The sequence below is a fragment of the Schistocerca cancellata genome, chromosome 1 (assembly GCF_023864275.1).
Source record: "Schistocerca cancellata isolate TAMUIC-IGC-003103 chromosome 1, iqSchCanc2.1, whole genome shotgun sequence".
Taxonomy (NCBI): domain Eukaryota; kingdom Metazoa; phylum Arthropoda; class Insecta; order Orthoptera; family Acrididae; genus Schistocerca; species Schistocerca cancellata.
Window position 1 is genome coordinate 74,634,308 of NC_064626.1, and position 19,018 is coordinate 74,653,325.

At 41.6% G+C, this 19,018-nt stretch overlaps 1 protein-coding gene across 1 annotated transcript in view; it reads right to left on the reverse strand.

Moving 5' to 3' along the window:
* Positions 1 to 2,002: 2,002 nt before the first annotated feature.
* The window catches only part of LOC126165269 (ADP-ribosylation factor-binding protein GGA2), a 117,868-nt gene continuing 100,852 nt past the window's right edge, over positions 2,003 to 19,018 (reverse strand). The window contains exons 10-11 of the mRNA XM_049920305.1: positions 8,124 to 8,234; positions 2,003 to 2,251 (exon numbers count right to left, since the gene is read on the reverse strand). Of these exons, the coding sequence (XP_049776262.1) occupies positions 2,153 to 2,251; positions 8,124 to 8,234 (210 nt within the window). The 3' untranslated portion in view covers positions 2,003 to 2,152. The remainder of the gene's footprint in view (positions 2,252 to 8,123; positions 8,235 to 19,018) is intronic.

Below are 19,018 nucleotides of genomic sequence, written 5' to 3' on the forward strand. Positions count from 1 at the left end.
AAAGTTAGAAGACTTTTTTCCAATAATGAACAGTGTCATGCACTGAGTATTACACTACAGAATCTGCTTTGAGGAAGCATAACGCAATTTTATATTGTTTGACTATGTAGGTCTGTAACAAAATGTGATATACAAACTAAATTTCCTTCAATGGACTCTGAATCAGGACAACTGCAAGTTGACTCCTCCTGGTCTAGAACTCAAAGTTATATTATCTTTAATACCTGTCAAATTGAATTGAATTAAATTAATAAGCAGATTAGTACCCCCGAACGAAAAAGAACAGTCCATGGTGTATCATGTCATCACAGTGATTAACTACTGAATGCTTATTTCCAAAGAATATCTATTCTGTAAAAAATGTTGATATATACTGGAAACAGAAGCAGCTAGTCAATGCTGAATCTTTCAAACTTTCATTTTATGTGCACTTGACCACATTCATGTCTCTACACTAAAGGGATACCCTGTGCATGTCACCAAGACAATGCAGTAAGATACAGAAAGTTATCTTAAAAACAATAATTAGCTTTTAGAAATTTTCCACATTTCTCGCTGTCTCTGTAACTAAGTTCTGAATTTCTGATGAATTGCTTTTCACGACACTTACTGTAAATTACTCACTTTACAGTCTTTACTGCTGGCCACAGTTATTCTTAATTCTATACCCTGTCTCACACTACAAATGGGATGAATATATCCTCCAAGTTCTGTTGGATACAGTGTATTCTTTTCTGTCAATGACAGTATGCATTATCAGCAAACATATTCTGAGTTTAAAACTATCCACTTATGTACTAGAGTGTTCAAAGTGTGTATAAACTGAGATTAAATTTGATGTGTCCATATTTACCTTTTTTTAAACTCAGTGATGTACAATATGACCTTTCACCCAACCAATCTTCAACCAAACATCCCTTAACTGCTGCATTCATTAAATTTAATAAATATTATGTTTGCTTACCTCTACTCTATTAGATATTTTCTTTATGTTCTCTTTATAAAACTGACTCATTCAAAATGTATCAATCTCATTTTGTATCACAGTGGAAGGGGTAGGGTGGCAGTGGGGTGAGGAGGAGTGGGGAGGGGGGCGGGGGGCGGGGGGGGGGGGGGGGGGGAGAGATATGGTGTATGGCGTGGATAAATGAGAAACTTGGCCAAAGGGCTACACTCACTCCTGTTAATGTATTACCTATCTTCTAACTGAACAATGCTTCCACTAAGTATATTTATAGAAATAGCTATGTGACATCAAAGCTATTTTCAAAGCAAATTTATCGTAACAAATGATCAATTTGTAGCTCTTAACCCCTGCATGAATTACTTCATGCAGCAAGCATTAATACAATAATCCATATAGACTATAAAATTTTTATAATTTGCAAATAAACATACATTATAAACATTTTTTGGCAATTACAAGCATTGCTACAATGCTTCAACAAGGTCACATAAATTGTAGTAAATTTTACAATAAGTTGTAAACAATAATTTAACTACACGGCAATAAGAAACTGCTCCGATGGCTGCAAAAATATACCACCACGGTATTGTTGAGTGTCTTCTGTCACTTAATGACGTGACAACTAATATAAAGCCAATTCAGAGTAAAGCTTTAAATAACACACTTAAAAACAAATTTAAGGTGTTATAGCTCATTGGCTGTTGAGTAAATACTGTTTTCTGTGATTGTGGCACTACTACAAGAAAGAAGACTGCAAAACGAAATAGAAGTGAGTAGTGAAGCAGACACAGCATAGATGAAGCACCTCCACGAAATCCAACAACAAATAACATATTTCATAAATAGCTCAAGTACATTCATTGTGGGAAATACAGTTATGGCTACCGTTTCTAAAATATTACAGTGTACACGACAATTTATGTAGTTTAGGTGGCTGTACATGGATTACACTTAAAAATTACACTTTGTTTTGGTGTGTTACAGTCTTTGTGAAACTATTATCAATAAGGTTTGATGCAGCAATAAAAATACATATTTAACCTCATTAATTTTTTTATGTACAGCATACAACAGCACTGCAGAACAAACAGCCAACATAAATTCCAGCCTTGATGTTACTCATGCAGATTCCAACAAATAATATAATTTCTCATCATTATGATAGTTTTTTATTTATTTTTGAAGTCACTGCACTTCAGATGGCAACTGCTCTACTTCACCCATTTCAGTTATAGTGTCATCATCCATTGAATAACTTATCATGAATTTCAGGGAAACTGGTTCCTGAAAATGGAAGTAAAAAAATGTCGAGTCCAACTTTCAGTAACAACAACAACAACAACAAAAAATGATAGCAAAACACTGAATCAATTATGCACTTCATATGTTCAGTGAAGTGAAGTGTAGTAGTGCACTTTGGCACTTCTGTGAGAGCTAGTGAAGTGGCAAAAAGGGAGCAGGGATGGAGGCAGTCGGCAACTGTATTGATCATTTTAAATACAGTGGACATATTTAAATTTTTTAATAAGACGAACAGTAGCCACCTCCTGATCTCACTTTTCCATGTAGTGAAACAGCTCATCTTTTAACAAGCAATGCAATGACTGTTCATTCAAAAAATAATTCACTTGTAAATGTGTACAGACAAAATGATAATTTCCTTCTCTTAAGGAGTTTAAAATACTATCAATAGTAATTTAATCATGTACATGTCCCATAATAGGTTATCAGAGAACCACTGGGAATTTGCTGCATGTTATTGCTTGTATCAGTGTCCCACTGGTAGAGGGAAACCTGCTAACATTTTGCAGAATTCTTACAGTTACAGTTTGCACCTGTAGGTTGTAGCTGCTATTTCTTGAACTGAATTACTTTGTGCCAGCAGAAAGGTAACCCAATGAACAGATTTGCAATGCAGGCTGCTGTTGCGTCTTCCTGGCCTATTTATATCAATGAAGTGCATGCATATAATGACATTTGTCCATACTGAGCACCTGTTGTGTGAGTTAAAAACCTGGGAGAGATGCAATATCCACTGATGCGTGTGTGCATTTTACCTGTCTTGTAGTTTTTGTGCAGTCATTTTCTGAGAAATTAGAGGTTACAAATAACCACTTATGTCCCACTCCTACCCATGTGGTACATCAAACAGTGGGAATGTTATTTTTTTCATACTGTCATTTCTGACCACAACAACAATAACTAAAATAACATTATACTAATGTCTTTCACCCGCGGGAAGGGGGGGTGGGGATGTGAAAGAAAGAAAGCCAGATTTTTCCCATTTAAAAAATACACTTTCTCCATGTTACCTGACATAATTTCCCTCTGAGCTGTAATAGTTATTAATTGTTTGCATGGTAATCGTTTTATACACTGATGTAGAACTTCCTGGCACTTTAAGAAATGGAAAAAAAATGACTATGTTTTTGGAAAGATCTCTGATGCACTGCAACATGCACACTGCACGTTTTCTAATTATGAAAGTATAAATGCAAATTCCACCAAATGCAGCACATTAATTTCCGAAGCACTGAAATCAAGATTGCAATGCACTTTTGTCAGCCAACCAAAGCTCATGTCACCTGATCTTGCCAGCCGATTACAGCAGATATTCAGAGCATAGGACAAGTGATGCAGTCAGCCAATAGCTACATCCCTGTTAAGTGGCGTGAACACACAAATAGGAAAAGTTAATGCTTTAGATTAATGTACTCTTAGTTAGTTACAAGCAAAGCTAAGCTTTCACATATAATATTAGCTCTTTGTTGTGCTTGTTACCATTTAAGATATATTACAGACAAGTGTGCCACTAAAATTTTAAAAAATGACATAAATGGCTGGTCTTTTGGATCCGAAATTTTTCTCCGTGGCTGGACCTCAAAGTGTTAAGTTTTGAATGAGAGTTCAACACACAGTGATTTAAGGAATTCATCGCACATTCTCACATGTAACGTAATTCATCTTGTGTAAAAGGAAATTTACTTACAAAGTAACGCTTCTCAAATCACCATTTGCAACATTCTCCTCGATCTGTTAGAAATAGGTTCATTTCACCAGTTGCCAGATATGTCGGGAAACATGCGTTACTGCACACACAGAGCTACAATGATGTAGTAAGGGTTTGCTTGGCATTTGCTCTACTCATATGCCTCAAACACTTGTCTGTATATGCCAGAACTAAGCACAATAATTTTTTATGACGTCTTCAAACATTATAAAAAATTAATAAGGTCATCTGTGAAGCCAAGAAATTGTACAACTGGCAGTTTATATTCTACTTCAGCATTAAATATAAAGCTTCATGGGGAGTTATAATGTAAAAACACGGTCTGCTTCCAGCTTATAATTTACCGAAGAACGGCGTTCTGTAAATTTAAGCCAAAAACAACACAAATTAAGAAATAACGTCAAGCCTAGAGGAGGTATCAGACGAGTTGAAACATGTATTGTGATAAAAAAAAAATTGTTTCAAGGAAGGCAGATTTGTAAAATTCTGCTTAAGCTGTCCATGTATTTGAAATAACATAATTTATTCAACACTACTGACCAAGTTTGCCTTTTTAGTCATCTTCAAATGAACATTAACTTATGTTCATAGGTATATAGGGTGGTCCATTGATAGTGATTGGGCCAAATATCTTACGAACTAAGTATCAAATGAATAAACTACAAAGAACGAAACTCGTCTAGCTTGAAGGGGGAAACCAGATGGCACTATGGTTGGCCCGCTAGGTGGCGCTGCCATAGGTCAAATGGATATCAACTATGTTTTTTTTTTAAAATAGGAACCCCCATTTTTTATTACATATTCGTGTAGTACATAAACAAATATTAATATTTTAGTTGGACCACCTTTTTCGTTTTGTGATAGATGGCACTGTAATAGTCACAAATGTATAAGTACATGGTATGAATATAATAGAGGGAAACATTCCACGTGGGAAAAATATATCTAAAAACAAAGATGATGTGACTTACCAAACGAAAGTGCTGGCAGGTTGATAGACACACAAACATATCAGTGTGTGTGTGTGTGTGTGTGTGTGTGTGTGTGTGTGTGTGCGCGCGCGCGCGCGCGCGCGCGCGCAAGTGTATACCTGTCCTTTTTTCCCCCCTAAGGTAAGTCTTTCCACTCCCGGGATTGGAATGACTCCTTACCCTCTCCCTTAAAACCCACATCCTTTCGTCTTTCCCTCTCCTTCCCTCTTTCCTGATGAAGCAACCATTGGTTGTGAAAGATTGAATTTTGTGTGTATGTTTGTGTGTCTATCGACCTGCCAGCACTTTCGTTTGGTTAGTCACATCATCTTTGTTTTTAGATATAAGTACATGGTATCACGTAACATTCCGCCAGTGTGGACATATTTGCTTCGTGATACATTACCCGTGTTAAAATGGACCGTTTACCAATTGCGGAAAAGGTCGATATGTTGATGTATGGCTATTGTGATCAAAATGCCCAATGAGCGTGTGCTACGTATGCTGCTTGGTATCCTGGACGACATCATCCAAGTGTCGGGACCGTTCGCCAGATAGTTACGTTATTTAAGAAAACAGGAAGTGTTCAGCCACATGTGAAATGTCAACCACGACCTGCAACAAATGGTGATGCCCAAGTAGGTGTTTTAGTTGCTGTTGAAGCTAATTCACGCATCAGTAGCAGACAAATTGCGCAAAAATCAGGAATCTCAAAAATGTCAGTGTTGAGAATGCTACATCAACATCGATTGCACCCGTACCAAATTTCTATGCTTTAGAAAGCATCACTCCTGCGAAACGCAACTCGCCCTTTTTGCACATGATATCTTGCAAACCATGGATGATGGGTATCAGACGGATGCCATATTCCTTGATTTCCGGAAAGCATTTGACTTGGTGTCCCACTGCAGACTCCTAACTAAGGTACGAGCATATAGGATTGGTTCCCAAGTATGTGAGTGGCTCGAAGACTTCTTAAGTAATAGAACCCAGTACGTTGTCCTCAATGGTGAGCGTTCATCGGAGGTGAGGGTACCATCTGGAGTGCCCCAGGGAAGTGTGGTAGGTCCGTTGTTGTTTTCTATCTGCATAAATGATCTTTTGGATAGCAATGTGCGGCTGTTTGCTGATGATGCTGTGGTTTACGGAAAGGTGTCGTCGTTGAGTAACTGTAGGAGGATACAAGATGACTTAGACAGGATTTGTGATTGGTGTAAAGAATGGCAGCTAACTCTAAATATAGATAAATGTAAATTAATGCAGATGAATAGGAAAAAGAATCCTGTAATGTTTGAATACTCCATTAGTAGTGTAGCGCTTGACGCAGTCACGTCACTTAAATATTTGGGCGTAACACTGCAGAGCGATATGAATGGCAGTTGTGGGGGAAGGCGGATAGTCGTCTTCGGTTCATTGGTAGAATTTTGGGAAGATGTGGTTCATCTGTGAGGGAGACCGTTTATAGAACACTAATACAACCTATTCTTGAGTACTGCTTGAGCGTTTGGGATCCCTATCAGGTCAGATTGAGGGAGGACATAGAATCAATTCAGAGGCGGGCTGCTACATTTGTTACTGGTAGGTTTGATCATCACGCGAGTGTTACAGAAATGCTTCAGGAACTCGGGTGGGAGTCTCTAGAGGAAAGGAGGCGTTCTTTTTGTGAATCGCTACTGAGGAAATTTAGAGAACCAGCACTTGAGGCTGACTGCAGTACAATTTTACTGCCGCCAACTTACATTTCGCGGAAAGACCACAGAGATAAGATAAGAGAGATTTGGGCTCGTACAGAGGCATATAGGCAGTCATTTTTCCCTCGTTCTGTTTGGGAGTGGAACAGGGGGAGAAGATGCTAGTTGTGGTACGAGGTACCCTCCGCCATGCACCGTATGGTGGATTGCGGAGTATATATGTAGATGTAGACCAGGAATTGCATGGCAATGACTTTGAACGTCGTGTACAGTTCTCCCACAGTGGTTTACACCCTTATTATACATAATGGTGAATACGATTTTGTAGATTTTCTGCAGGAACTTTTAATTTGATATTTTCCTTGTTAATTACGATGTCACCTTTCTTCAGCTATCTGCCTGCACTAAATCTTTTGGATACATTCATTATGGGTTCTTCCATCACTTCCAAGTCAGAAAGAAACTTCATTAGGATAAGAATGATGTTCAAAATTTAACCAATGTAGCTATTGTCTTTTTCAATATCCACTGCTGAGCAATGTCAATCAGTATTTTTTCTATTAATTGATTTGTTAATTTTTCTTCCTAGTCTATCTTTTCTCCAGCTCTAAATGCATAGTGCAACGTCATATCAAAATATTGTTTGACCAGGTGTGCAGAAGTCAATATTTGTAGGAAATCCTTCGGATGTTAACACTGAATCACATGCAAATGGAATTAAATCTCAAATCTCACTGTACTGAAATGGAACAGACTTATCTTTCTTAGCAGGATATTGTACACCAAAGATAATTATTCTGTTTTATGCTGTGCTCATTCACAAGTTTATTTAATTCTTACTACAGAAAATTAACAAAATGTATATTGTTACTGTTGTAATGCTGAACACTATAAGCACAAAATGATAAAAAGGGCAAAAGGTCTGCATTTGTTGACCATAATCTTTTTAAGCCTCAGACAGGAAGTGTGAAATGCAAATAAGTTACCTGACTGTATACCCACTCACTTTTGCTATATGTGTGTTATATTGTTACATTAACAGATGTCAATAGATGTAAGCACTATTTTATAAAGGTCCCGTAGTATGAGGTGTTTACTCATGCCAACAGATACTGTAACAGACATTCTCTTTTTATTTTTGAGCTGTTAACCTAAATACTAGAAGTTAAAACAACTGCGATTTCAATACTTTACATTAGTTGTGTGTGTGTGTGTTTTTCTAAAAAGGTTATAATATCAGTTTAACACAACAATGTTAGAATTTTTTAGGTCTTCAGATTAATATACAGTGTCTTTCTAATGTGAATATTTGTGTTTAGGTGTCAATGCAAATGGTTTGAAGATTTTAACATATCACCACCACATTACAATAATATGCAAAATTAATTATTTCCATACTAAATATTAAAAATACCCTTCATCATTCAATTGAGGCAGAGTCATCAAAATACTTTTTAAATTATCATTGTGACTTGATTCCTCACCTTTCTTGGATTTGCAATCAGCATGACTTGCGTGATGGCGGAAGGTGGCAAAAATGGGCTGTGCCCAGGAAGTTCAGATCCAGATGGAGGCTGAAGCCTTAACTTGCACGACTGTAACAAAACAAATTATATGTCATGCAAAAAAAAAGACAAAGCATCATTGAACAAGGGCCTGCAATGTAAATGTATGTCTTTCAAGTTTTTGCACTTAAGGTGAACCAGTTAGTACTCTTGATAAAACAGTCTGACACTGATATTGTTTTTATTTTTTTTAGAAAAAAAAACAACATAAAACACGAATTCAGTTAAGTCAGACTAACTTTCATATTCCCATTTACGTTTACAAATATCATCACTTTAAAACTACAAATGGCTGAAAGCAGGGTGAGACTACAGCCATTATATTTCTCAAAGACATGCAGCTCCACTCTATGGTTTGTTGATTTTGGTATACTTCCCCCTTTTGGAATTGCAGGTGTGGACTATTTACGATGATGAGGTCACCATAAAAATCGAACTCTAGCATTCTACAGGTGAGAATGTGAAGTGTTAGATCCCTTAATTGGGAAGATAGGCTACAGAATTTGAGAAGAGAAATGGATAGGTTGATGTTATATATACTGAATATCAATAGAAAATGACATAGGGATAACACAGGAGTAGGACTAACAATGAACAGGAAAACAGGGCTGCTGGTAAACTACACTCCTGGAAATGGAAAAAAGAACACATTGACACCGGTGTGTCAGACCCACCATACTTGCTCCAGACACTGCGAGAGGGCTGTACAAGCAATGATCACACGCACGGCACAGCGGACACACCAGGAACCGCGGTGTTGGCCGTCGAATGGCGCTAGCTGCGCAGCATTTGTGCACTGCCGCTGTCAGTGTCAGCCAGTTTGCCGTGGCATACGGAGCTCCATTGCAGTCTTTAACACTGGTAGCATGCCGCGACAGCGTGGACGTGAACCGTATGTGCAGTTGACGGACTTTGAGCGAGGGCGTATAGTGGGCATGCGGGAGGCCGGGTGGACGTACCGCCGAATTGCTCAACACGTGGGGCGTGAGGTCTCCACAGTACATCGATGTTGTCGCCAGTGGTCGGCGGAAGGTGCACGTGCCCGTCGACCTGGGACCGGACCGTAGCGACGCACGGATGCACGCCAAGACCGTAGGATCCTAGGCAGTGCCGTAGGGGACCGCACCGCCACTTCCCAGCAAATTAGGGACACTGTTGCTCCTGGGGTATCGGCGAGGACCATTCGCAACCGTCTCCATGAAGCTGGGCTACGGTCCCGCATACCATTAGGCCGTCTTCCGCTCACGCCCCAACATCGTGCAGCCCGCCTCCAGTGGTGTCGCGACAGGCGTGAATGGAGGGACGAATGGAGACGTGTCGTCTTCAGCGATGAGAGTCGCTTCTGCCTTGGTGCCAATGATGGTCGTATGCGTGTTTGGCGCCGTGCAGGTGAGCGCCACAATCAGGACTGCATACGACCGAGGCACACAGGGCCAACACCCGGCATCATGGTGTGGGGAGCGATCTCATACACTGGCCGTACACCACTGGTGATCGTCGAGGGGACACTGAATAGTGCACGGTACATCCAAACCGTCATCGAACCCATCGTTCTACCATTCCTAGACCGGCAAGGGAACTTGCTGTTCCAACAGGACAATGCACGTCCGCATGTATCCCGTGCCACCCAACGTGCTCTAGAAGGTGTAAGTCAACTACCCTGGCCAGCAAGATCTCCGGATCTGTCCCCCATTGAGCATGTTTGGGACTGGATGAAGCGTCGTCTCACGCGGTCTGCACGTCCAGCACGAACGCTGGTCCAACTGAGGCGTCAGGTGGAAATGGCATGGCAAGCCGTTCCACAGGACTACATCCAGCATCTCTACGATCGTCTCCATGGGAGAATAGCAGCCTGCATTGCTGCGAAAGGTGGATATACACTGTACTAGTGCCGACATTGTGCATGCTCTGTTGCCTGTGTCTATGTGCCTGTGGTTCTGTCAGTGTGATCATGTGATGTATCTGACCCCAGGAATGTGTCAATAAAGTTTCCCCTTCCTGGGACAATGAATTCACGGTGTTCTTATTTCAATTTCCAGGAGTGTATTATGAACAGTATAGTGTGTACACTACCGCTGACCAGATGCACACAAAGGCGAGATCCACTACAATAGTACAAGAAGGCCCTATGAATTATGTCCACTAACACTGTAGATGATGAAGAGATAGAAATAGTGTGTGATGAGATTAAACAAATTATTCAGTATGTTAAAATGGAAATTTAATTGTGTGGGACAGGTACCTGATAATAGGAAAAGTAAAAGTTGGAGCTACAACAAGGTTCGAAATAGATTGTATAAAGGCAAAACAAAAGACTTTACAACCAACACATTTCCACAAATAGATGTGCACTCTGATCATAATGTATCTGTTATGAACTGCTGATTCAAACTTTACAAAATTGCAGAAAGACAAGGGGGGGTGAGGGGGGTGGACCACCACCAAAGATTGTCATCAGTTTCAAAGTGAGGTGAGCCTTAGGTAAAAGTGACAAACTGGGGGAAAGGAAACAGTAGAAGACAACCAGGTAGCTTTGAGATGGAATAGTGAAGGCAGCAGAATAACAACCACTCAAAAAAAAAAAAACTAACCAGTCTAAAGCCTTGGACAAAACACCACCACCTCCATCACCACCACTGCACAGTTCCAGTTCCTTTGGTACTGTTAATGAGCATCTTCCCGTTTCTTCTGTCCATGCATAATCTGTCATGGAGATCATCATCCACTGCCCTTCCCCTGTCAGCACGGTCTTCCTTTAACATGTCCAATAACAGGTTCTGGATCTTCCTAATGGGCGTTTTTCTTCCACCTCTCTTTCCAAATCTATTCGGACTGTTCTTGAAGTCTCCAACCCATTACAAGCCCTTACCAGAGTAGTCTGTATGTACTGCTTCTGTCCAAGTGGAATGTCTTGATACCCGCTTTCTTCCTCATCTCCTCTTTCCTTAACTTATCCACCTTAGTTTTCTGGATGGTGGATTTAAGGAAAGTCTTCTGGATGGTGGAACTAAGGAATTTCATTTCTGATCTGATGCCCAGTCTCGTTCTGGAGATTAAAACTTCTACACACTCTACCTATGTGGTCTCCTAATTTCACGATTGATGAATGCCCTTCTCTGCTGATTGCTATCACCACTGTCGTGGTCTCCCTGATGTGGAGGTTGTAACCCTAGAACTTGGATTTCCACACATTTGAGTCTGGTCTGAACTTCCTCTTCTGGATCACCTCAGACCATGACATAATCAGCAAAAGCAACAGCCTTATTATTATTATTATTATTTAGTGATGCTGCTGCCATTTGATTGTAATAATTTTTATTTTATTGCTATACAATCCAGATTTCAGCCTTAGGCCATTTTCAAGTACAAAAACTCATATATATATATATATATATATATAATAGAGGGAAACGTTCCACGTGGGAAAAATATATTTAAAAAGAAAGATGATGAGACTTACCAAACAAAAGCGCTGGCAGGTCGATAGACACACAGACAAACACAAACATACACACAAAATCTAGCTTTCGCAACCAATGGTTGCCTCGTCAGGAAAGAGGGAAGGAGAGGGAAAGACAAAAGGATTTGGGTTTTAACGGAGAGGGTAAGGAGTCATTCCAATCCCGGGAGCGGAAAGACTTACCTTAGGGGGAAAAAAGGAGGGAAAAAAGGACAGGTATACACTCGCACACACACACATATCCATCCTCATATACACAGACACAATATACACAGACACATATATATATATATATATATATATATATATATATATATATATATATATATATATATATCATAAGACATCAAATAAGTTTTTGTAACTAAAAATGGCCTAAGGCCAAAGCTGGATTGTATAACAATAAAGTAAAAGTTATTATCAAATGGCAGCAGCCTCACTCAAAAACTTTACTATGATTGTGGCCTCAGCCAAAATAAAAACAATCACTTGTATTGAGTTCACCAAAACTTTTCTTAGTGTTCTTTATTATATTATCCATAAGATGATCTTCCCTCCTCAACTTGTTCACAGCTAGTACAGTTGTGGTATAGCACCTGGATTTTTCATATCTGTCCTTCCAGTCCAGATGAACATCAACAAAGGCAAAACGAGGATAATGGAATGTAGTCAAATTAAGTCGGGTGATGCTGAGGGAATTAGATTAGGAAATGAGACACTTAAAGTAGTAAATGAGTTTTGCAATTTAGGGAGGAAAATAACCGATGATGGTCGAAGTAGAGAGGATATAAAATGTAGACTGGCAATGGCAAGGAAAGCGTTTCTTAAGAAGAGGAATTTGTTAACATCGAGTATAGATTTAAGTGTCAGGAAGTCGTTTCTGAAAGTATTTGTATGGAGTGTAGCCACGTATGGAAGTGAAACATGGACGATAACTAGTTTGGACAAGAAGAGAATAGAAGCTTTCGAAATGTGGTGCTACAGAAGAATGCTGAAGATAAGGTGGGTAGATCACGTAACTAATGAGGAGGTATTGAATAGGATTGGGGAGAAGAGAAGTTTGTGGCACAACTTGACTAGAAGAAGGGATCGGTTGGTAGGACATGTTTTGAGGCATCAAGGGATCACAAATTTAGCATTGGAGGGCAGTGTGGAGGGTAAAAATCGTAGAGGGAGACCAAGAGATGAATACACTAAGCAGATTCAGAAGGATGTAGGCTGCAGTAGATACTGGGAGATGAAGAAGCTTGCACAGGATAGAGTAGCATGGAGAGCTGCATCAAACCAGTCTCAGGACTGAAGACCACAACAACAACAACTTCCAGTCCATTCCTTTTCCTCAGGCACTCCCAGATCTACTTCCTCAGAACACTACTGTATGGCTTTTTATACATCTTAAAAAACAATTAACAGGTTTTTGTCTTCATCCCAGTATTTTTCCATTAGTACACTGGTACCAAGGAAGATCCATTGATTATATGTTATTTCTGATGCTGTTCTGCTCGATTTTAAAACCATTCTCAATCTTCACGCTATGATTTTCTCCAGACTTTTCATCCCATGTGACAGCTAGGATATTCCTCTTTGTCAACTGCCTTTCTTAAACATGGGAATTAAAACACTATTGCTCCTGTCTGTGGGAATCTTGTTGTCTTTCCACAATGTACTGAGTGTTTTGTGTAGCCATTGTAGGCTCTGGATATGTTTTGCCTTTTATCGTGCCTGCATTTACTACATCTGCACCTGGAGTTTACCACTAAACACAGATTTTAAAGTTGTCTCTGTTTCTGTCCAGATGGCAGGAAGCTCCTCACTGGCTTTGATTATCTGTTTTTTTTTTTTTTTTTTTTTGTTCAGTTCTTCAACTGGACAAAATGGTCCTTCAGGATTTGTCTGATGACAATTTCTTTTCTAACCAGATTTACATCTTCATCTCCAAGTGCCTTTACAACATTCACTTTACCTCTGATAACATTGTACAGTTGTTTCTCATTGCCTCTGCTACCCTCCTCAACTTGCTGGGCAAATACCTGCCATGTCTCGGTCTTCTCTTCTGTGACTGTTCTTTCAAATCATAGTTTTTTATTTCAGTATTTCTAGTAAGTTCTGGTTTCCTTTTTTCTTGGTCGCTTTCTTTTCGCCCAAGATTCTCTTACGGCTGTATCACTCTTTCATTCCACCATGGCATTCCCTTTTCCCTTGTTTTCGCACTTGTCTTCTCACAAACTTCTACTGCCTGCTTCACCAAGCTGTTCTGTAATGTAGTCCAGTCAGGCTCTCCAGTTTTCATTTCACCTTTTGGTATCTCAGTTATTATTTACATATTTTACAATAGTTGCAAATTTTTAAATGGGACAAAGCCAATTGACAGTAAAATCCTAAAAGTAAGACAAATGAGAATGTCAGTGGTGTTTCCTGCAGGAAGCTAGTGCAAGTAGTTTACGAGTTATCATACAGTGAAAATTGTAAACACTGACAGCTGTTTTTTCCATCATATTTGCTTAAATGCTATGCGATGATGCTATGTTTGTTTGTTTGTACACTGTGATTGCACTGCGATGGTCTTGACAGTTATTGTGTGATAGTGGACACAGGGGGACATGCTTGAAAGAAGCATACATGTTTATGGTGAATGTAAGAAGATGTAGAAAGAATCCCATTTGTTTGTGTACTGTCTACACAGAAAGGTATCCCAAGAGACATCAATCAACATGACAATTATTTGTGAACCTCTTCAAACAATCACATGTAACTGGTGGTGTAGCACCTAAAATATATAGCTAAACAAAATGTGGCTGGTGAGGAGGGTGAAATCAATATTCTGGCAGCTGTAGCAGTAGATCCACAAAGTACTTCCTGTACAATCACACAAGGAAGGGGCCGAAGTTGGGCAAATGTACTATGCATTTTAAGTCATCATAAGTTCCATCCCTATCACATCTCTCTCCCTCAAGTTCTGCATGGAAATTAAAACTTGATACTCCAGATGTGTCATGTCTCTTGTTTATGGATGAAGCAATATTTACTAATTGTGGCCAAGTAAACTGTTGTGACTCATCGATCTTTCAAAGTGCCACCACGCAGTTACGCATGTCCTCTACATGCGGCGCTGCCTGACAGCCAGCGGCCGCTAGACTTGGACTCAGTTATGATCTGACCGTTAAAGTGTACACACGTCTTACTCTGTTTACTTGACCTGTGACTTTCATGTATTGCGTCTTCCTTGAAATATATTTGTTCAACTTGAAAGTTATAACAATTGGCAACGAGGATGGGATTTTTCTTTTCCATCGTTGACTCACATGTTTCCATGGCTACTTTAGAGCAACTATTGCAAGGTCTCATAGAGCAGCAAACGCTTCTCACAAATTCGATTTGCGATTTCGTCGTGGCATCGTTGTCTCTACCTACTTTTCCTCCTTACGATGAGACGGTGGAAGACTGGTCTGATTACGAAAAACGTCTTCAACAGCACTTCTTGGCATTTCATTTCTTGGGCTGCTGAACTTCATGGCTTCAGTAGAAAGTGTCAATTTGTTACTGAAGTTCACAAAGAATCTTACGCCGATTCCATGGTACGGGATGCTATTATCTGATCGGCGCCCGACAAAGAGGTTAGGCAATGTGCCCTTCAGTTGGCAAATCCAACTCTAGATGAAGTCCTACCCATCGCTCAGTCTTCTGAAATTTTGTCGCGCCGCTGGAGCACAAATAGAGGCATGGGGCGACGTCAGGGAAATACAACCTCTGTGCGATGTTGACGAAGCGTGTGGCATGTCCCCACCGGCCTACGTGGCCACAGTATGCTCCCTAGCGCAGCCTCGGCCTAACCGTAAAGAAACCTCTAAGAAACTGCAGAAAAAACAACGGCAACTTCCTTCATGTCCACGGTGTTTTACGAAACATTCACGAGAAGATTGTCCACAACGTTGGGCCGTGTGTCACAAATGAAAAAAAAGAAAAACAGGTCATGTGTCATCCATTTGCAAATCCGACCGCATACATGATGTTCATGAACATGACACTGATTCTGATTCTGTGTTGTCTGTCAATTGTACTTCTTCCCTTTCAGGGAAGTTATTCCTCACTGTCGAAATACTTGGTCGAGATGTTCGCATGCAGGTGGATACTGGTTCTGCTGCCACTATCATCAAATCTCAGATGTATCTTCAGTTGGGTTCTCCAATCCTGTCACTTGTCACTAGGCAATTACGGACTTACAATAAACAGAAGATTTCTCTCTTGGGACAATTTGATGCTGAGGTATTTTCCAAATCTGTCATTCGCACTGTCCCCATATTTTTGGTCGACCATAGTAACGCGGAGAATCTTTATGGTTTTGATGCCTGTCACATTTTTGGGTTCTCCATAGATGACTCTGTCAATACCGTCTCTGATGCTATTCCTTATTCTCAACTGGATCCTTGTCGACGACATTTTCGTCACTTTTTTCTCCTGGGTTAGACCGTGCAAACGACTTTGAAGCTCACATCACGCTCAAACCCACTGCTCGGCCTAAGTTTTTTCGGGCTCGGCCCATTCCTGTGGCCCTTCGTGATCAGGTCAAATGGGAGCTGGATCATCTCACTGGTTCAGGGGTCTTGCTTCCTGTCACTTTCAGTGAGTGGTCCTCTCCTGTCGTCGTTGCTAAGCCAAATGGTGATATTCGTCTCTGTGGCTATTTCAAAGCCACTGTAAATGCTCAATGCCTTATCGACACTTACCCTATGCCTCAACCTGAAGAATTGTTCACTAAACTTGCTGGAGGCCACTAGTTTTCTAAACTTCACCTGTCAGAAGCTTATCATCAACTTCCTCTCGACACTGCTTCCCGGCAGTTTCTGGTCCTTAACACGCCTTTTGGCCTCTACCAATACCAACGATTGCCATTCGGGGTTGCCAGTGCCCCTGCTTTCTTTCAGCGATTCTTGGAACAATTATTGCTCACTGTCCCTGGGTGTATAAATTACCAGGACGACATTGTTGTCACTGGCTCCACCACTGATGAACATCTTCAAGATCTCCGCATACTTTTTCATGTCTTACAGACTGCTGGTCTTAAGTGTAATCTTCAGAAATCAAAATTTTTTCAGGCGTCTATCACGTACTTGGGGTTTCAACTCTCTCGGGATGGTATTCGTCCACTTCAGCAAACTGTCACTGCGATCGATGCCCTTCCTCGCCCTACATCTGTTAAGGAACTGCAGGCCTTCTTGGGGTAAATAGCATACTATCACAAGTTTTTACCGTCTGCTGCTTCGGTGGCTCAGCCGTTGCATCGCCTGTTGCATAAAAATGTGCCTTTTCACTGGTCCGCGTCATGCAATGCGGCTTTCCAGAAATTGAAGACTATGCTGAAACAGGCCCTGTGCCTGGCTACTTATCGACTTTGCCAACATCTTGTTCTTGCCACGGACGCCTCTCAATACGGGGTCGGTGCAGTCCTTGTGCACAGTTTTTCTGACGGTTCTGAACAACCCATTGCTTATGCCCCCAAAACGCTCACGGATGCCCAACAAAAGTATTCTCAAATTGAAAAAGAAGCTTTGGCCATTATTTATGCTCTTCATAAGTCTGGTGTTTTTCTCTATGGATCCAAATTTCATCTTGTTACGGATCACAAACCACTTGTTTCCGTGTTTCATCCATCAACGTCACTTCCTGACATGGCTGCACACCGCCTCCAGCGTTGGGCTCTTTACTTGTCTCGTTTCAATTATGAGATTCATTTCCGGCCGACGGCTCAACATGCGAATGCTGATGCACTGTCTTGCCTTCCCATGGGTCCTGATGTGGCATTTGATAGGGACAAACTTTTGTGTTTCCACCTGGATGTTGCTGAGCAGCGGGTTGTGGACGGGTTCCCCATCACCGGGGACCGGCTGGCGGCTGCTACAGGTTCTGACCCTACCATATCCCGGGTTTTACGCTGTATTCAGAAGGGTTGGCCAGATCGTCCGTCTGCTAAGACTTCTGTTCCGTTGCGGAACTACTACGCTTTGTGTTACCGTCTCACGTCTAGGGATGATGTTATTCTCCTTTCCACCGAAAATGCTTCGCCGCATGTTGTGGTACCTGCGTCTTTGCATGCTTCGGTCTTGCGCCTCCTTCACCAAGGGCACTGGGATGTCTCTTGCACAAAATCTCTGGCGCGCTGTCATGTGTACTGGGTCGGCATTGAATCTGAAATTGCACACATGGTCGCTGCCTGCCTTCTTGGGGTAAATAGCATACATCACAAGTTTTTACAGTCTGCTGCTTCGGTGGCTCAACCGTTGCATCGCCTGTTGCATAAAAATGTGCCTTTTCACTGGTCCGCGTCATGCAATGCGGCTTTCCAGAAATTGAAGACTATGCTGAAACAGGCCCTGTGCCTGGCTACTTATTGACTTGGCCAACATCTCTGACTTTGTGGGACCTTTTTTAGCCAAACGGTGAGGCTGAATGACTGGTCTGCACATTTAAGGCTCAGATGAGGAAACTCCTGACTTCTTCTGCTGCTGCTGACGTGCTTCTCCAATTTCTGGCTTCTTACCGTTTCACCCCCATGGGCGACCACAACCCGGCTGAGCTCTTACATGGCCGACAGCCCTGCACGCTACTTCATCTTCTGCAGCCTTCCGCCTCACAGCTGCGGGTGCCTTTGCTTGGCCGGTTCACCGCCAACGACCTTGTATGGGTACTGGGATATGGCAGGCGGCCAACCTGGAGTCCTGATCGCATCATACAACACTGTGGCTGACACCTGTATGAAATCCAGACGGACACGGGTGTTGCAGTGTGTCATTCAGACCAGCTTCGGTCTTGTGTGCCGGCAACGCCTGTTCCGGATGCCGCTACACCACCTTCGGCTCTACCTGACGCTCGGGATACTAGAATCTCTCATTACTCACAACACAGTCCTCTCACCATCATATCAGTTCCAGCACAAGAACTGATGCCACCAGGAGACGTGCAGGAACCTGATGACCATCATCTGTTGGAGCAACTCTACTCGCCTCCTTCTCCTACAGACGCGGCCACATCACCCATGTCTCCTGTTATAACAACCGGACTTGCTGCAACGGGCAGATTGGTGCACCGGGCCCCAGCACATTCGACCCCCACGTCTCCTGTCATCTCGACCCGTTACCATCGGGGCCACTTCCGACCGTACAGGAGGCCTCCTCCTCGAGACTTTACGGCCAGTCAAACAACACCTATGGACGTTAGCAATCTACAGGCCACCTCCATCAACACCTGTGCAAAAAATTCAAAGGGGGGAAAAGCGTTGTGACTCGCTGATCATTCAAAGTGCTGCCACGCAGTTATGCGCGTCCTCTACATGCGGCGCTGTATGCCAGCCATGCAGCAG